The sequence below is a fragment of the Schistocerca gregaria genome, unplaced genomic scaffold, assembly GCF_023897955.1.
Source record: "Schistocerca gregaria isolate iqSchGreg1 unplaced genomic scaffold, iqSchGreg1.2 ptg000394l, whole genome shotgun sequence".
NCBI lineage: Eukaryota > Metazoa > Arthropoda > Insecta > Orthoptera > Acrididae > Schistocerca > Schistocerca gregaria.
Genome location: NW_026061833.1, coordinates 669216 through 692364, shown reverse-complemented (window position 1 = coordinate 692364; position 23149 = coordinate 669216). Strand labels below are relative to the sequence as shown.

The 23149-nt window shown below is 43.2% G+C and overlaps 1 protein-coding gene across 1 annotated transcript; it reads right to left on the bottom strand.

Moving 5' to 3' along the window:
- Nucleotides 1-13215: 13215 nt before the first annotated feature.
- LOC126310127 (integrin beta-2-like) lies at nt 13216-20833 on the bottom strand. Its single transcript, XM_049992106.1, has 4 exons — nt 20497-20833; nt 17661-17858; nt 14895-15257; nt 13216-13508 (listed from the first exon to the last, which is right to left on the bottom strand). The coding sequence occupies exons 1-4, from the start codon at nt 20756-20758 to the stop codon at nt 13378-13380; spliced, it is 954 nt and encodes a 317-aa protein (XP_049848063.1). The 5' UTR covers nt 20759-20833; the 3' UTR covers nt 13216-13377.
- Between the last annotated feature and the right edge of the window lie 2316 nt (nt 20834-23149).

The window sequence follows — 23149 nt, the reverse complement described above, 5'->3', positions numbered from 1 at the left end:
TACACTGACACACACGTATTTGGGAAGAAGCACTACACTGACACACAGGTATTTGTGAAGAAGCACTACACTGGCACACACCTATTTGGGAAGAAGCACTACACTGACACACACTTATTTGGGAAGAAGCACTACACTGACACTCACTTATTTGGGAAGAAGCACTACACAGACACACACCTATTTGGGAGGAAGCACTACACAGGCACACACCTATTTGGGAAGAAGCACTACACAGACACAAACTTATTTGGGAAGAAGCACTACACTGACACACACTTATTTGGGAAGAAGCACTACACTGTCTCACACTTATTTGGGAAGAAGCACTACACTGACACACACTTATTTGGGAAGAAGCACTACACTGACACACACATATTTGGGAAGAAGCACGTCACAGACACACACCTATTTGGGAAGTAGTACTACACAGACACACACCTATTTGGAAAGATGCACTACACAGACACACATCTATTTGGGAAGAAGCACTACACAGACACACACCTATTTGGGAAGAAGCACTACACTGACACACACGGATTTGGGAAGAAGGACTACACTGACACACAATTATTTGGGATGAAGTACTACACTGACACACACTGATTTGGGAAGAAGCACTACACAGACACACACCTATTTGGGCAGAAACACTACACAGACACACACCTATTTGGGAAGAAGCGCTACACTGACACACTCTTATTTGGGAAGAAACACTACACTGACACACACTTATTTGGGAAGATGCGCTACACTGACACACAGCTATTTGGGAAAAAGCACTACACAGACACACACCTATTTGGGAAGAAGCACTACACCGACACACACCTATTTGTGGAAAAGCACTACGCTGACACACACTTATTTGGGAAGAAGCACTACACTGACACACACTTATTTGTGAAGAAGCACTACACTGACACACACTTATTTTGGAAGAAGCCCTACACTGACACACACTTATTTGGGAAGAAGCACTACACTGACACACACCTATTTGGGAAGAAGCACTACACTGACACACACTTATTTGGGAAGAAGCATGACACAGACACTCACCTATTTGGGAAGAAGCACTAAACAGAAACACACCTATTTGGGAAAAAGCACTACACTGACACACACTTATTTGTGAAGAAGCACTACACTGACACACACTTATTTGGGAAGAAGCACTACACTGACACACACTTATTTGGGAAGAGGCACTACACTGACACACACTTATTTGGGAAGAAGCACTACACTGACACACACTTATTTGGGAAGAAGCACTACACTGACTCACACTTATTTGCGAAGAAGCACTACACTAACACACTTATTTGGGAAGAAGCACTACACTGACACACACTTATACTGGAAGAAGCACTACACTGACACACACTTATTGGGGAAGAAGCACTACACTGACACTCACCTATTTGGGAAGAAGCACTAAACAGAAACACACCTATTTGGGAAGAAGCACTAAACAGAAACACACCTATTTGGGAAGAAGCACTACACGGACACACACCTATTTGGGAAGAAGCACTACACTGACACACACTTATTTGTGAAGAAGCACTACACAGACACACACCTATTTGGGAAGAAGCCCTACACTGACACACACTTATTTGGGAAGAAGCACTACAATGACACACTCTTATTTGGGACGAAGCACTACACCTACACACACTTATTTGGGAAGAAGCACTACACTGACACACACTTATTTGGGATAGAAGCACTACACTGACATATACTTATTTGGTAAGAAGCACTACACTGACACATACTTATTTGGGAAGAAGCACTACACTGACACACACTTATTTGGGAAGAAGCACTACACTGACACACACTTATTTGGGAAGAAGCACTACACTGACACACACTTATTTGGGAAGAAGCACTACACTGACACACACTTATTTGGGAAGAAGCACTACACTGACTCACACTTATTTGCGAAGAAGCACTACACTAACACACTTATTTGGGAAGAAGCACTACACTGACACACACTTATACTGGAAGAAGCACTACACTGACACACACTTATTGGGGAAGAAGCACTACACTGACACACACTTATTTGGGAAGAAGCACTACACTGACTCAAACTTATTTGCGAAGAAGCTCGACACTTACACACACTTATTTGGGAAGAAGCACTACACTGACACACACGTATTTGGGAAGAAGCACGACACAGACACACACGTATTTGGGAAGAAGCACGACACAGACACACACCTATTTGGGAAGAAGCACTACACAGACACACACCTATTTGGGAAGAAGCACTACACAGACACACACCCATTTGGGAAGAAGCACTACACAGACACACACCAATTTGGGAAGAAGCACTACACAGACACACACTTATTTGGGAAGAAGCACTACACTGACACACAGGTATTTGGGAAGAAGCACCACACTGACACACACCTATTTGGGAAGAAGCACTACACTGACACACACTTATTTGGGAAGAAGCACTACACTGACACTCACTTATTTGCGAAGAAGCACTACATAGACACACACCTATTTGGGAGGAAGCACTACACAGACACACACATATTTGGGAAGAAGCACTACACAGACACACACTTCTTTGGGAAGAAGCACTACACTGACTCACACTTATTTGCGAAGAAGCTCATCACTTACACACCCTTATTTATGAAGAAGCACTACACTGAATCACACTTATTTGGAAAGAAGGACTACACTGACACACACTTATTTGGGAAGAAGCACTACACTGACACACACGTTTTTGGCAAGAATCACTACACTGACACACACGTATTTGGGAAGAAGCACTACACTGACACACACTTATTTGGGAAGAAGCACTATACTGACACACATTTATTTGGGAAGAAGCGCTACACTTACACACATTTATTTGGGAAGAAGCACGACACTGACACACACCTATTTGCAAAGAAGCTCGACACTTACACACACTTATTTGGGAAGAAGCACTACACTGACACACACTTATTTGGGAAGAAGCAATACGCTGACACACACTTATTTTGGAAGAAGCACTACAATGACTCACACTTATTTGGGAAGAAGCACTACACTGACTCACCTTTGTTTGCAAAGTAGCTCGACACTCACACACACTTATTTGGGAAGAAGCACTACAATGACACACTCTTATTTGGGAAGAAGCACTACACTGACACACACTTATTTGGGAAGAAGCACTACACTGACACACACTTATTCTGGAAGAAGCACTACACTGACACACACTTACTTGGGAAGAAACACTACACTAACACACACTTATTTGGGAAGAAGCACGACACTGACACACACTTATTTGGGAAGAAGCACAACACTGACACACACCTATTTGCAAAGAAGCTCGACACTTACACACACTTATTTGGGAAGAAGCTCGACACTTACACACACTTATTTGGGAAGAAGCACTACACTGACACACACTTTTTGGGAAGAAGCACTACAATGACACACACTTATTTGGGAAGAAGCACTACACTGACTCACACTTATTTGGGAAGAAGCACTACACTGACACACACTTATTTGTGAAGAAGCACTACACTGACACACACTTATTCTGGAAGAAGCACTCCACTGACACACACTTATTGGAGAAGAAGCACTACACTGACACACACTTATTCTGGAAGAAGCACTACACTGACACACACTTAATTGGAGAAGAAGCACTACACTGACACACACTTATTTGGGAAGAAGCGCTACACAGACACACACCTATTTGGGCAGAAACACTACACAGACACACACCTATTTGGGAAGAAGCACTACACTGACACACTCTTATTTGGGAAGAAGCACTATACTAAAACACACTTATTTGGGAAGAAGCACTACACTGACACACACCTATTTGGGAAGAAGCACCTCACTGACACACACTTATTTGGGAAGAAGCACTACACAGACACACACCTATTTGGGAAGAAGCACTACACAGACACACAGCTATTTGGGAAGATGCACTACACAGACACACACCTATTTGGGAAGAAGCACTACAGGGACACACACCTATTTGGGGAAAAGCACTACACTCACACACACTTATTTGGGAAGAAGCACTACACTGACACACACTTATTTGGGAAGAAGCATGACACAGACACTCACCTATTTGGGAAGAAGCACTAAAGAGAAACACACCTATTTGGGAAGAAGCACTACACAGACACACACCTATTTGGGAAGAAGCACTACACTGACACACACTTATTTGTGAAGAAGCACTACACTGACACACATCTATTTGGGAAGAAGCCCTACACTGACACACACTTATTTGGGAAGAAGCACTACAATGACACACTCTTATTTGGGACGAAGCACTACACCTACACACACTTATTTGGGAAGAAGCACTACACTGACACACACTTATTTGGGAAGAAGCACTACACTGACACATACTTATTTGGTAAGAAGCACTACACTGACACATACTTATTTGGGAAGAAGCACTACACTGACACACACTTATTTGGGAAGAAGCATTACACTGACACACACTTATTTGGGAAGAAGCACTACACTGACACACACTTATTTGGGAAGATGCACTACACTGATTCACACTTATTTGCGAAGAAGCACTACACTAACACACTTATTTGGGAAGAAGCACTACACTGACACACACTTATTTGGGAAGAAGCACACCACTGACACACACCTATTTGGGAGGAAGCACTACACGGACACACACTTATTTGGGAAGAAGGACTTCACTGACACACACCTATTTGGCAAGAAGCACTACACTGACACACACCTATTTGGGAAGACGCACTACACTGACACACACCTATTTGGGAAGAAGCACTACACTGACACACACCTATTTGGGAAGAAGCACTACACTGACACACACTTATTTGGGAAGAAGCACTACACTGACACACACTTATTATGGAAAAGGCACTATACTGACACACACCTATTTGGGAAGAAGCACTACACAGACACACACCTATTTGGGAAGAAGCACTACACAGATACACACCTATTTGGGAAGAAGCACTACACAGACACACACTTATTTGGGAAGAAGCACTATACTGACACACACTTATGTGCAAAGAAGCTTGACACTTACACACTCTTACTTGGGAAGAAGCACTACACGGGCAAACACTTATTTGGGTAGAAGCACTACACAGACAAACACCTATTTCTGAAGAATCACTACACAGACACACACCAATTTGGGAAGAAGCACTACACAGACACACACCTATTTGGGAAGAAGCACTAAACTGACACACAGCTATTTGAGAAGAAGCACTACACTGACACACACCTATTTGGGAAGAAGCACTACACTGATACACACATATTTGGGAAGAAGCACTACACTGAAACACACCTATTTGGGAAGAAGCACTACACTGACTTACACCTATTTGGGAAGAAGCTCTACACTGACACACACCTATTTGCTGACAAGCACTACCATGACACACACCTATTTGGGGACAAGCACTACCATGGCACACACCTATTTGGGGACAAGCACTACACTGACACACACCTATTTGGGGACAATCACTACACTGACACACACCTATTTGGGAAGAAGCACTACACGGACACACATCTATTTGGGAAGAAGCACTACACTGACACACTCGTATTTGGGAAGAAGCACTACACTGACACACACGTATTTGGGAAGAAGCACGACACTCACACACTTATTTGCTAAGATGCACAACACTGACACACCTATTTGGAAAGAAGCTCGACACTGACACAAATCTATTTGAAAAGAAGCTCGTACTTAAACACACTTATTTGGTAAGAAGCACTACACTGACACACACTTATTTGGGAAGAAGCACTACACTGACACACACGTATTTGGGAAGAACCACTACACTGACACACACATATTTGCGAAGAAGCACTACACTTACACACACTTGTTTGGGAAGAAGCACGACACTGACACACACCTATTTGCGAAGAAGCTCGATACTTACACACACTTATTTGGGAAAAAGCACTACACTGACACACACTTATTTGGGAAGAAGCACTACACTGACACACACTTTTTTACTTATTTGGGAAGAAGCACTACAATGACAAACACTTATTTGGGAAGAAGCACTACACTGACACACACGTATTTGGGAAGAAGCACTACACTGACTCACACTTATTTGCGAAGAATCTCGACACTTACACACCCTTATTTTGGAAAAAGCACTACACAGACACACGCCTATTTAGGAAGAAGCACTACACAGACACACACCTATTTGGGAAGAAGCACTACACGGACACACACCTATTTGTGAAGAAGCACTACACGGACACACACTTATTTGGGAAGAAGCACTACACTGACACACACTTATTTGGGAAGAAGCACTACACTGACATATACCTATTTGGGAAGAAGCACTACACTGACACCCACATATTTGGGAAGAAGCACTACATTGACACACACCTATTTGGGAAGAAGCACTACACTGACACACACCTATTTGGGAAGGAGCACTTCAAGGACACACACTTATTTGGGAATAAGAACTACATTGACAAACACCTATTTAGGAAGAAGCACTATACTGACACGCACCTATTTGGGAAGAAGCACTACACTGACACACACCTATTTGGGAAGAAGCACTACACTGACACACACCTATTTGGGAAGAAGCACTACACTGGCACACATCTATTTGGGAAGAAGCACTACTCTGACACTCACCTATTTGCTGACAAGCACTACACTGACACACACCTATTTGGGGACAAGCACTACACTGACACACACCTCTTTGGGGACAATCACTACACTGACACACACGTATTTGGGAAGAAGCACTACACGGACACACATCTATTTGGGAAGAATCACAACACTGACACACACATATTTGGGTAGAAGCACTACACTGACACACACTTATTTAGGAAGAAGCACTGCATTGACACACACCTATTTGGGAAGAAGCACTACACTGATACACACCTATTTGGGAAGAAGCACTACACTGACACACACCAACTTGGGAAGAAGCATGACACTGACACACTTTTATTTGTGAAGAAGCACGACACTTAAACACACCTATTTGGGGACAAGCACTACACTCACACACACTTATTTGGGAAGAAGCACAACACTGACACTCACCTATTTGGGATGAAGCACTACACGGACACACACTTATTTGGGAAGAAGGACTTCACTGACACTCACCTATTTGGCAAGAAGCACTACACTGACACACACCTATTTGGGAAGACGCACTACACTTACACACACCTATTTGGGAAGAAGCACTACACTGACACACACCTATTTGGGAAGAAGCACTACACTGACACACACCTATTTTGGAAGAAGCACTACACTGACACACACTTATTTGGGAAGATGCACTACACTGACACACACTTATTATGGAAAAGGCACTATACTGACACACACCCATTTGGGAAGAAGCACTACACAGACACACACCTATTTGGGAAGAAGCACTACACAGACACACACCTATTTGGGAAGAAGAACTACACAGACACACACCTATTTGGGAAGAAGCACTACACTGACACACACTTATTATGGAAAAGGCACTATACTGACACACACCCATTTGGGAAGAAGCACTACACAGACACACACCTATTTGGGAAGAAGCACTACACAGACACACACCTATTTGGGAAGAAGCACTACACTGACACACACCTATTTGGGAATAAGCACTACACTGACACACACCTATTTGGGAATAAGCACTACACTGACACACACCTGTTTGGGAAAAAGCACTACACTGACACACACCTATTTGGGAAGCGGCACTACACTGACACACACCTATTTGGGAAGAAGCACTACACTGACACACAGCTATTTGAGAAGAAGCACTACACTGACACACACCTATTTGGGAAGAAGCACTACACTGATACACACATATTTGGGAAGAAGCACTACACTGACACACACCTATTTGGGAAGAAGCACTACACTGACACTCACTTATTTGGGAAGAAGCACTACACTGACACACACCTACTTGGGAAGAAGCATGACACTGACACACTTTTATTTGCGAAGAAGCACGACACTAACACACACCTATTTGGGGACAAGCACTACAGTAACACACACTTATTTGGGAAGAAGCACACCACTGACACACACCTATTTGGGAGGAAGCACTACACGGACACACACTTATTTGGGAAGAAGGACTTCACTGACACACACCTATTTGGCAAGAAGCACTACACTGACACACACCTATTTGGGAAGACGCACTACACTGACACACACCTATTTGGGAAGAAGCACTACACTGACACACACCTATTTGGGAAGAAGCACTACACTGACACAAACTTATTTGGGAAGAAGCACTACACTGACACACACTTATTATGGAAAAGGCACTATACTGACACACACCTATTTGGGAAGAAGCACTACACAGACACACACCTATTTGGGAAGAAGCACTACACAGATACACACCTATTTGGGAAGAAGCACTACACAGACACACACTTATTTGGGAAGAAGCACTATACTGACACACACTTATGTGCAAAGAAGCTTGACACTTACACACACTTACTTGGGAAGAAGCACTACACGGACAAACACTTATTTGGGTAGAAGCACTACACAGACAAACACCTATTTCTGAAGAATCACTACACAGACACACACCTATTTGGGAAGAAGCACTACACAGACACACACCTATTTGGGAAGAAGCACTAAACTGACACACAGCTATTTGAGAAGAAGCACTACACTGACACACACCTATTTGGGAAGAAGCACTACACTGATACACACATATTTGGGAAGAAGCACTACACTGAAACACACCTATTTGGGAAGAAGCACTACACTGACATACACCTATTTGGGAAGAAGCTCTACACTGACACACACCTATTTGCTGACAAGCACTACCATGACACACACCTATTTGGGGACAAGCACTACACTGACACACACCTATTTGGGGACAATCACTACACTGACACACACCTATTTGGGAAGAAGCACTACACGGACACACATCTATTTGGGAAGAAGCACTACACTGACACACTCGTATTTGGGAAGAAGCACTACACTGACACACACGTATTTGGGAAGAAGCACGACACTCAAACACTTATTTGCTAAGATGCACAACACTGACACACCTATTTGGAAAGAAGCTCGACACTGACACAAATCTATTTGCAAAGAAGCTCGTACTTAAACACACTTATTTGGTAAGAAGCAGTACACTGACACACACTTATTTGGGAAGAAGCACTACACTGACACACACGTATTTGGGAAGAACCACTACACTGACACACACATATTTGCGAAGATGCACTACACTTACACACACTTGTTTGGGAAGAAGCACGACACTGACACACACCTATTTGCGAAGAAGCTCGATACTTACACACACTTATTTGGGAAAAAGCACTACACTGACACACACTTATTTGGGAAGAAGCACTACACTGACACACACTTTTTTACTTATTTGGGAAGAAGCACTACAATGACAAACACTTATTTGGGAAGAAGCACTACACTGACACACACGTATTTGGGAAGAAGCACTACACTGACTCACACTTATTTGCGAAGAATCTCGACACTTACACACCCTTATTTTGGAAAAAGCACTACACAGACACACGCCTATTTAGGAAGAAGCACTACACAGACACACACCTATTTGGGAAGAAGCACTACACGGACACACACCTATTTGTGAAGAAGCACTACACGGACACACACTTATTTGGGAAGAAGCACTACACTGACACACACCTATTTGGGAAGAAGCACTACACTGACATATACCTATTTGGGAAGAAGCACTACACTGACACACACATATTTGCTGACAAGCAACACCATCACACACACCTATTTGGGGACAATCACTACACTGACACACACCTATTTGGGGACAATCACTACACTGACACACACCTATTTGGGAAGAAGCACTACATTGACACACACCTATTTGGGAAGAAGCACTACACTGACACACACCTATTTGGGAAGGAGCACTTCAAGGACACACACTTATTTGGGAATAAGAACTACATTGACAAACACCTATTTAGGAAGAAGCACTATACTGACACGCACCTATTTGGGAAGAAGCACTACACTGACACACACCTATTTGGGAAGAAGCACTACACTGACACACACCTATTTGGGAAGAAGCACTACACTGGCACACATCTATTTGGGAAGAAGCACTACTCTGACACTCACCTATTTGCTGACAAGCACTACACTGACACACACCTCTTTGGGGACAAGCACTACACTGACACACACCTCTTTGGGGACAATCACTACACTGACACACACCTATTTGGGAAGAAGCACTACACGGACACACATCTATTTGGGAAGAATCACAACACTGACACACACATATTTGGGTAGAAGCACTACACTGACACACACTTATTTAGGAAGAAGCACTGCATTGACACACACCTATTTGGGAAGAAGCACTACACTGATACACACCTATTTGGGAAGAAGCACTACACTGACACACACCAACTTGGGAAGAAGCATGACACTGACACACTTTTATTTGTGAAGAAGCACGACACTTAAACACACCTATTTGGGGACAAGCACTACACTGACACACACTTATTTGGGAAGAAGCACAACACTGACACTCACCTATTTGGGATGAAGCACTACACGGACACACACTTATTTGGGAAGAAGGACTTCACTGACACTCACCTATTTGGCAAGAAGCACTACACTGACACACACCTATTTGGGAAGACGCACTACACTTACACACACCTATTTGGGAAGAAGCACTACACTGACACACACCTATTTGGGAAGAAGCACTACACTGACACACACCTATTTGGGAAGAAGCACTACACTGACACACACTTATTTGGGAAGATGCACTACACTGACACACACTTATTATGGAAAAGGCACTATACTGACACACACCCATTTGGGAAGAAGCACTACACAGACACACACCTATTTGGGAAGAAGCACTACACAGACACACACCTATTTGGGAAGAAGCACTACACAGACACACACCTATTTGGGAAGAAGCACTACACTGACACACACTTATTATGGAAAAGGCACTATACTGACACACACCCATTTGGGAAGAAGCACTACACAGACACACACCTATTTGGGAAGAAGCACTACACAGACACACACCTATTTGGGAAGAAGCACTACACTGACACACACCTATTTGGGAATAAGCACTACACTGACACACACCTATATGGGAATAAGCACTACACTGACACACACCTGTTTGGGAAAAAGCACTACACTGACACACACCTATTTGGGAAGCGGCACTACACTGACACACACCTATTTGGGAAGAAGCACTACACTGACACACAGCTATTTGAGAAGAAGCACTACACTGACACACACCTATTTGGGAAGAAGCACTACACTGATACACACATATTTGGGAAGAAGCACTACACTGACACACACCTATTTGGGAAGAAGCACTACACTGACACTCACTTATTTGGGAAGAAGCACTACACTGACACACACCTACTTGGGAAGAAGCATGACACTGACACACTTTTATTTGCGAAGAAGCACGACACTTACACACACCTATTTGGGGACAAGCACTACACTAACACACACTTATTTGGGAAGAAGGACACCACTGACACACACCTATTTGGGAGGAAGCACTACACGGACACACACTTATTTGGGAAGAAGGACTTCACTGACACACACCTATTTGGCAAGAAGCACTACACTGACACACACCTATTTGGGAAGACGCACTACACTGACACACACCTATTTGGGAAGACGCACTACACTGACACACACCTATTTGGGAAGAAGCACTACACTGACACACACCTATTTGGGAAGAAGCACTACACTGACACACACTTATTTGGGAAGAAGCACTACACTGACACACACTTATTATGGAAAAGGCACTATATTGACACACACCTATTTGGGAAGAAGCACTACACAGACACACACCTATTTGGGAAGAAGCACTACACAGATACACACCTATTTGGGAAGAAGCACTACACTGACACACACCTATTTGGGAATAAGCACTACACTGACACACACCTATTTGGGAATAAGCACTACACTGACACACACCTATTTGGGAAGCGGCACTACACTGACACACACCTATTTGGGAAGAAGCACTACACTGACACACAGCTATTTGAGAAGAAGCACTACACTGACACGCACCTATTTGGGAAGAAGCACTACACTGATACACACATATTTGGGAAGAAGCACTACACTGACACACACCTATTTGGGAAGAAGCAGTACACTGACACACAGCTATTTGAGAAGAAGCACTACACTGACACACACCTATTTGGGAAGAAGCACTACACTGATACACACTTACTTGGGAAGAAGCACTACACTGACACACACCTATTTGGGAAGAAGCACTACACTGACACACACTTTATTGTGAAGAAGCACTACACTGACTCACACTTATTTGCGAAGAAGCTCAACACTTACATACACTTATTTGGGAAGAAGCACTACACAGGCACACACTTATTTGGGAAGAAGCACGACACAGACACACGCCTATTTGGGAAGAAGCACTACACAGACACACACCTATTTGGAAAGAAGCACTACACAGACACACACCTATTTGGGAAGAAGCACTACACGGACACACGCCCATTTGGGAAGAAGAACTACACTGACACACACTTATTTGGGAAGAAGCACTACACTGACAAACACCTATTTGGGAAGAAGCCCTACACTGACACACACTTATTTGGGAAGAAGCACTACAATGACACACTCTTATTTGGGAAGAAGCACTACACTGACACACACTTATTTGGGAAGAAGCACTACACTGACACACACTTATTTGGGAAGAAGCACTACACTGACACATACTTATTTGGGAAGAAGCACTACACTGACAAACACTTATCTGGGAAGAAGCACTACACTGACTCACACTTATTTGCGAAGAAGCTCGACACTTACACACACTTATTTGGGAAGAAGCACTACACTGAATCACACTTATTTGGGAAGAAGCCCTACACTGACACGTATTTGGGAAGAACCACTACACTGACACACACGTATTTGGGAAGAAACACTACACTGACACACACTTATTTGGGAAGAAGCACTATACTGACACACATTTATTTGGGAAGAAGCACTACACTTACACACACTTATTTGGGAAGAAGCACTACACTGACTTACACTTATTTGCGATAAGCTCGACACTTACACACACTTATTTGGGAAGAAGCACTACACTGACACACACTTATTTGGGAAGAAGCACTACACTGACACACACTTATTTGGGAAGAAGCACTACACAGACACACACCTATTTGGGAAGAAGCACTACACAGACACACACTTATTTGGGAAGAAGCACTACACTGACACACACTTATTTGGGAAGAAGCACTACACTGACACACACTTATTTGGGAAGAAGCACTACACTGACACACACTTGTTTGGGAAGAAGCACTACACAGACACACATTTATTTGGGAAGAAGCAATACATTGACTCACACTTATTTGGGAAGAAGCACTACACAGACACACACTTATTTGGGAAGAAGCACTACAATGACAGACAGGTATTTGGGAAGAAGCAATACACTGACACACACCTATTTGGGAAGAAGCACTACACTGACACACACTTATTTGGGAAGAAGCACTACACAGACACACACCTATTTGGGAGCAAGCACTACACAGACACACACCTATTTGGGAAGAAGCACTACACAGACACACTCTTATTTGGGAAGAAGCACTTCACTGACAAACACTTATTTGGAAAGAAGCACTACACTGACTCACACTTATTTGCGAAGAAGCTCGACACTTACACACACTTATTTGGGAAGAAGCACTACACTGAATCACACTTATTTGCGAAGAAGCTCGACACTTACACACCCTTATTTATGAAGAAGCAGTACACTGAATCACACTTATTTGGGAAGAAGGACTACACTGACACACACTTATTTGGGAAGAAGCACTACACTGACACACACGTTTTTGGCAAGAATCACTACACTGACACACACGTATTTGGGAAGAAGCACTACACTGACACACACTTATTTGGGAGGAAGCACTATACTGACACACATTTATTTGGGAAGAAGCACTACACTTACACACATTTATTTGGGAAGAAGCACGACACTGACACACACCTATTTGCAAAGAAGCTCGACACTTACACACACTTATTCGGGAAGAAGCACTACACTGACACAAACTTATTTGGGAAGAAGCACTACACTGACACACGCTTATTTGGGAAGAAGCACGACACAGACACACACCTATTTGGGAAGAAACACTACCCAGACACACACCTATTTGGGTAGGAGCACTACACAGACACACACCTATTTGGGAAGAAGCACTACACAGACACACACCTATTTGGGAAGAAGCACTACACAGACACACACTTATTTGGGAAGAAGCATTACACAGACACACACTTATTTGGGAAAAAGCACTACACAGACACACACTTATTTGGGAAGAAGCACTACACTGACACACAGGTATTTGGGAAGAAGCACTACACTGGCACACACCTATTTGGGAAGAAGCACTACACTGACACACACTTATTTGGGAAGAAGCACTACACTGACACTCACTTATTTGGGAAGAAGCACTACACAGACACACACCTATTTGGGAGGAAGCACTACACAGGCACACACCTATTTGGGAAGAAGCACTACACAGACACAAACTTATTTGGGAAGAAGCACTACACTGACACACACTTATTTGGGAAGAAGCACTACACTGTCTCACACTTATTTGGGAAGAAGCACTACACTGACACACACTTATTTGGGAAGAAGCACTACACTGACACACACCTATTTGGGCAGAAACACTACACAGACACACACCTATTTGGGAAGAAGCACTACACTGACACACTCTTATTTGGGAAGAAGCACTACACTGACACACACTTATTTGGGAAGATGCACTACACTGACACACAGCTATTTGGGAAGAAGCACTACATAGACACACACCTATTTGGGAAGAAGCACTACACCGACACACACCTATTTGGGGAAAAGCACTACGCTGACACACACTTATTTGGGAAGAAGCACTACACTGACACACACTTATTTGTGAAGAAGCACTACACTGACATACACCTATTTTGGAAGAAGCCCTACACTGACACACACTTATTTGGGAAGAAGCACTACACTGACACACACCTATTTGTGAAGAAGCACTACACTAACACACTTATTTGGGAAGAAGCACTACACTGACACACACTTATACTGGAAGAAGCACTACACTGACACACACTTATTGGGGAAGAAGCACTACACTGACACTCACCTATTTGGGAAGAAGCACTAAACAGAAACACACCTATTTGGGAAGAAGCACTACACAGACACACACCTATTTGGGAAGAAGCACTACACTGACACACACTTATTTGTGAAGAAGCACTACACTGACACACACCTATTTGGGAAGAAGCCCTACACTGACACACACTTATTTGGGAAGAAGCACTACAATGACACACTCTTATTTGGGACGAAGCACTACACCTACACACACTTATTTGGGAAGAAGCACTACACTGACACACACTTATTTGGGAAGAAGCACTACACTGACACATACTTATTTGGGAAGAAGCACTACACTGACACACACTTATTTGGGAAGAAGCACTACACTGACACACACTTATTTGGGAAGAAGCACTACACTGACACACACTTATTTGGGAAGAAGCACTACACTGACACACACTTATTTGGGAAGAAGCACTACACTGACTCACACTTATTTGGGAAGAAGCACTACACTGACTCACACTTATTTGCGAAGAAGCACTACACTAACACACTTATTTGGGAAGAAGCACTACACTGACACACACTTATACTGGAAGAAGCACTACACTGACACACACTTATTGGGGAAGAAGCACTACACTGACACACACTTATTTGGGAAGAAGCACTACACTGACTCAAACTTATTTGCGAAGAAGCTCGACACTTACACACACTTATTTGGGAAGAAGCATTACACTGACACACACGTATTTGGGAAGAAGCACTACACTGACACACAGGTATTTGTGAAGAAGCACTACACTGGCACACACCTATTTGGGAAGAAGCACTACACTGACACACACTTATTTGGGAAGAAGCACTACACTGACACTCACTTATTTGGGAAGAAGCACTACACAGACACACACCTATTTGGGAGGAAGCACTACACAGGCACACACCTATTTGGGAAGAAGCACTACACAGACACAAACTTATTTGGGAAGAAGCACTACACTGACACACACTTATTTGGGAAGAAGCACTACACTGTCTCACACTTATTTGGGAAGAAGCACTACACTGACACACACTTATTTGGGAAGAAGCACTACACTGACACACACATATTTGGGAAGAAGCACGTCACAGACACACACCTATTTGGGAAGTAGTACTACACAGACACACACCTATTTGGAAAGATGCACTACACAGACACACATCTATTTGGGAAGAAGCACTACACAGACACACACCTATTTGGGAAGAAGCACTACACTGACACACACGGATTTGGGAAGAAGGACTACACTGACACACAATTATTTGGGATGAAGTACTACACTGACACACACTGATTTGGGAAGAAGCACTACACAGACACACACCTATTTGGGCAGAAACACTACACAGACACACACCTATTTGGGAAGAAGCACTACACTGACACACTCTTATTTGGGAAGAAACACTACACTGACACACACTTATTTGGGAAGATGCGCTACACTGACACACAGCTATTTGGGAAAAAGCACTACACAGACACACACCTATTTGGGAAGAAGCACTACACCGACACACACCTATTTGTGGAAAAGCACTACGCTGACACACACTTATTTGGGAAGAAGCACTACACTGACACACACTTATTTGTGAAGAAGCACTACACTGACACACACTTATTTTGGAAGAAGCCCTACACTGACACACACTTATTTGGGAAGAAGCACTACACTGACACACACCTATTTGGGAAGAAGCACTACACTGACACACACTTATTTGGGAAGAAGCATGACACAGACACTCACCTATTTGGGAAGAAGCACTAAACAGAAACACACCTATTTGGGAAAAAGCACTACACTGACACACACTTATTTGTGAAGAAGCACTACACTGACACACACTTATTTGGGAAGAAGCACTACACTGACACACACTTATTTGGGAAGAGGCACTACACTGACACACACTTATTTGGGAAGAAGCACTACACTGACACACACTTATTTGGGAAGAAGCACTACACTGACTCACACTTATTTGCGAAGAAGCACTACACTAACACACTTATTTGGGAAGAAGCACTACACTGACACACACTTATACTGGAAGAAGCACTACACTGACACACACTTATTGGGGAAGAAGCACTACACTGACACTCACCTATTTGGGAAGAAGCACTAAACAGAAACACACCTATTTGGGAAGAAGCACTAAACAGAAACACACCTATTTGGGAAGAAGCACTACACGGACACACACCTATTTGGGAAGAAGCACTACACTGACACACACTTATTTGTGAAGAAGCACTACACAGACACACACCTATTTGGGAAGAAGCCCTACACTGACACACACTTATTTGGGAAGAAGCACTACAATGACACACTCTTATTTGGGACGAAGCACTACACCTACACACACTTATTTGGGAAGAAGCACTACACTGACACACACTTATTTGGGATAGAAGCACTACACTGACATATACTTATTTGGTAAGAAGCACTACACTGACACATACTTATTTGGGAAGAAGCACTACACTGACACACACTTATTTGGGAAGAAGCACTACACTGACACACACTTATTTGGGAAGAAGCACTACACTGACACACACTTATTTGGGAAGAAGCACTACACTGACACACACTTATTTGGGAAGAAGCACTACACTGACTCACACTTATTTGCGAAGAAGCACTACACTAACACACTTATTTGGGAAGAAGCACTACACTGACACACACTTATACTGGAAGAAGCACTACACTGACACACACTTATTGGGGAAGAAGCACTACACTGACACACACTTATTTGGGAAGAAGCACTACACTGACTCAAACTTATTTGCGAAGAAGCTCGACACTTACACACACTTATTTGGGAAGAAGCACTACACTGACACACACGTATTTGGGAAGAAGCACGACACAGACACACACGTATTTGGGAAGAAGCACGACACAGACACACACCTATTTGGGAAGAAGCACTACACAGACACACACCTATTTGGGAAGAAGCACTACACAGACACACACCCATTTGGGAAGAAGCACTACACAGACACACACCAATTTGGGAAGAAGCACTACACAGACACACACTTATTTGGGAAGAAGCACTACACTGACACACAGGTATTTGGGAAGAAGCACCACACTGACACACACCTATTTGGGAAGAAGCACTACACTGACACACACTTATTTGGGAAGAAGCACTACACTGACACTCACTTATTTGCGAAGAAGCACTACATAGACACACACCTATTTGGGAGGAAGCACTACACAGACACACACATATTTGGGAAGAAGCACTACACAGACACACACTTCTTTGGGAAGAAGCACTACACTGACTCACACTTATTTGCGAAGAAGCTCATCACTTACACACCCTTATTTATGAAGAAGCACTACACTGAATCACACTTATTTGGAAAGAAGGACTACACTGACACACACTTATTTGGGAAGAAGCACTACACTGACACACACGTTTTTGGCAAGAATCACTACACTGACACACACGTATTTGGGAAGAAGCACTACACTGACACACACTTATTTGGGAAGAAGCACTATACTGACACACATTTATTTGGGAAGAAGCGCTACACTTACACACATTTATTTGGGAAGAAGCACGACACTGACAGACACCTATTTGCAAAGAAGCTCGACACTTACACACACTTATTTGGGAAGAAGCACTACACTGACACACACTTATTTGGGAAGAAGCAATACGCTGACACACACTTATTTTGGAAGAAGCACTACAATGACTCACACTTATTTGGGAAGAAGCACTACACTGACTCACCTTTGTTTGCAAAGTAGCTCGACACTCACACACACTTATTTGGGAAGAAGCACTACAATGACACACTCTTATTTGGGAAGAAGCACTACACTGACACACACTTATTTGGGAAGAAGCACTACACTGACACACACTTATTCTGGAAGAAGCACTACACTGACACACACTTACTTGGGAAGAAACACTACACTAACACACACTTATTTGGGAAGAAGCACGACACTGACACACACTTATTTGGGAAGAAGCACAACACTGACACACACCTATTTGCAAAGAAGCTCGACACTTACACACACTTATTTGGGAAGAAGCTCGACACTTACACACACTTATTTGGGAAGAAGCACTACACTGACACACACTTTTTGGGAAGAAGCACTACAATGACACACACTTATTTGGGAAGAAGCACTACACTGACTCACACTTATTTGGGAAGAAGCACTACACTGACACACACTTATTTGTGAAGAAGCACTACACTGACACACACTTATTCTGGAAGAAGCACTCCACTGACACACACTTATTGGAGAAGAAGCACTACACTGACACACACTTATTCTGGAAGAAGCACTACACTGACACACACTTATTGGAGAAGAAGCACTACACTGACACACACTTATTTGGGAAGAAGCGCTACACAGACACACACCTATTTGGGCAGAAACACTACACAGACACACACCTATTTGGGAAGAAGCACTACACTGACACACTCTTATTTGGGAAGAAGCACTATACTAAAACACACTTATTTGGGAAGAAGCACTACACTGACACACACCTATTTGGGAAGAAGCACCTCACTGACACACACTTATTTGGGAAGAAGCACTACACAGACACACACCTATTTGGGAAGAAGCACTACACAGACACACAGCTATTTGGGAAGATGCACTACACAGACACACACCTATTTGGGAAGAAGCACTACAGGGACACACACCTATTTGGGGAAAAGCACTACACTCACACACACTTATTTGGGAAGAAGCACTACACTGACACACACTTATTTGGGAAGAAGCATGACACAGACACTCACCTATTTGGGAAGAAGCACTAAAGAGAAACACACCTATTTGGGAAGAAGCACTACACAGACACACACCTATTTGGGAAGAAGCACTACACTGACACACACTTATTTGTGAAGAAGCACTACACTGACACACATCTATTTGGGAAGAAGCCCTACACTGACACACACTTATTTGGGAAGAAGCACTACAATGACACACTCTTATTTGGGACGAAGCACTACACCTACACACACTTATTTGGGAAGAAGCACTACACTGACACACACTTATTTGGGAAGAAGCACTACACTGACACATACTTATTTGGTAAGAAGCACTACACTGACACATACTTATTTGGGAAGAAGCACTACACTGACACACACTTATTTGGGAAGAAGCATTACACTGACACACACTTATTTGGGAAGAAGCACTACACTGACACACACTTATTTGGGAAGATGCACTACACTGATTCACACTTATTTGCGAAGAAGCACTACACTAACACACTTATTTGGGAAGAAGCACTACACTGACACACACTTATTCTGGAAGAAGCACTACACTGACACACACTTATTGGGGAAGAAGCACTACACTGACACACACTTATTTGGGAAGAAGCACTACACTGACTCAAACTTATTTGCGAAGAAGCTCGACACTTACACACACTTATTTGGGAAGAAGCACTACACTGACACACACGTATTTGGGAAGAAGCACGACACAGACACACACCTATTTGGGAAGAAACACTACACAGACACACACCTATTTGGGAAGAAGCACTACACAGACACACACCTATTTGGGAAGAAGCACTACACAGACACACACCTATTTGGGAAGAAGCACTACACAGACACACACTTATTTGGGAAGAAGCACTACACTGACACACAGGTATTTGGGAAGAAGCACCACACTGACACACACCTATTTGGGAAGAAGCACTTCACTGACACACACTTATTTGGGAAGAAGCACTACACTGACACTCACTTATTTGGGAAGAAGCACTGCATAGACACACACCTATTTGGGAGGAAGCACTACACAGACACACACCTATGTGGGAAGAAGCACTAAACAGACACACACTTATTTGGGAAGAAGCGCTACACTGGCACACACTTCTTTGGGACGAAGCACTACACTGACTCACACTTATTTGCGAAGAAGCTCGTCACTTACACACCCTTATTTATGAAGAAGCACTACACTGAATCACACTTATTTGGAAAGAAGGACTACACTGACACACACTTATTTGGGAAGAAGCACTACACTGACACACACGTTTTTGGCAAGAATCACTACACTGACACACACGTATTTGGGAAGAAGCACTACACTGACACACACTTATTTGGGAAGAAGCACTACACTGACACACATTTATTTGGGAAGAAGCACTACACTTACACACATTTATTTGGGAAGAAGCACGACACTGACACACACCTATTTGCAAGGAAGCTCGTCACTTACACACACTTATTTGGGAAGAAGCACTACACTGACACACACTTATTTGGGAAGAAGCAATACGCTGACACACACTTATTTGGGAAGAAGCAATACGCTGACACACACTTATTTGGGAAGAAGCACTACAATGACTCACGCTTATTTGGGAAGAAGCACGACACAGACACACACCTATTTGGGAAGAAACACTACACAGACACACACCTATTTGGGAAGAAGCACTACACAGACACACCCCTATTTGGGAAGAAGCACTACACAGACACACACCTATTTGGGAAGAAGCACCACACAGTCACACACTTATTTGGGAAGAAGCATTACACAGACACACACTTATTTGGGAAGAAGCACTACACAGACACACACTTATTTGGGAAGAAGCACTACACTGACACCCAGGTATTTGGGAAGAAGCACTACACTGGCACACACCTATTTGGGAAGAAGCACTACACTGACACACACTTATTTGGGAAGAAGCACTACACTGACACTCACTTATTTGGGAAGAAGCACTACACAGACACACACCTATTTGGGAGGAAGCACTACACAGACACACACCTATTTGGGAGGAAGCACTACACAGACACACACCTATTTGGGAAGAAGCACTACACAGACACAAACTTATTTGGGAAGAAGCACTACACTGACACACACTTATTTGGGAAGAAGCACTACACTGTCTCACACTTATTTGGGAAGAAGCACTACACTGACACACACTTATTTGGGAAGAAGCACTACACTGACACACACATATTTGGGAAGAAGCACGACACAGACACACACCTATTTGGGAAGTAGCACTACACAGACACACACCTATTTGGAAAGAAGCACTACACAGACACACATCTATTTGGGAAGAAGCACTACACAGACACACACCTATTTGGGAAGAAGCACTACACTGACACACACCTATTTGGGAAGAAGCACTACACTGACACACACTTATTTGGAAAGAAGGACTACACTGACACACACTTATTTGGGAAGAAGCACTACACTGACACACACGTTTTTGGCAAGAATCACTACACTGACACACACGTATTTGGGAAGAAGCACTACACTGACACACACTTATTTGGGAATAAGCACTATACTGACACACATTTATTTGGGAAGAAGCACTACACAGACACACACCTATTTGGAAAGAAGCACTACACAGACACACATCTATTTGGGAGGAAGCACTACACAGACACACACCTATTTGGGAAGAAG

Coding starts and splice junctions, on each gene's coding strand:
- LOC126310127 (XM_049992106.1), bottom strand. CDS start 20,758: ATGTGTCAGTGTAGTGCTTCTTACCAAATAAGTATGTGTCAGTGTAGT. Junction 15,258..17,660: donor TAGTGCTTCTTCCCCAATAA/GTGTGTGTCAGT, acceptor TTCCCCAAATAG/GTGTGTGTCGGTGTAGTGCT. Junction 13,509..14,894: donor TAGTGCTTCTTCCCAAATAG/GTGTGTGCCTGT, acceptor CTTCCCAAATAG/GTGTGTGTCTGTGTAGTGCT.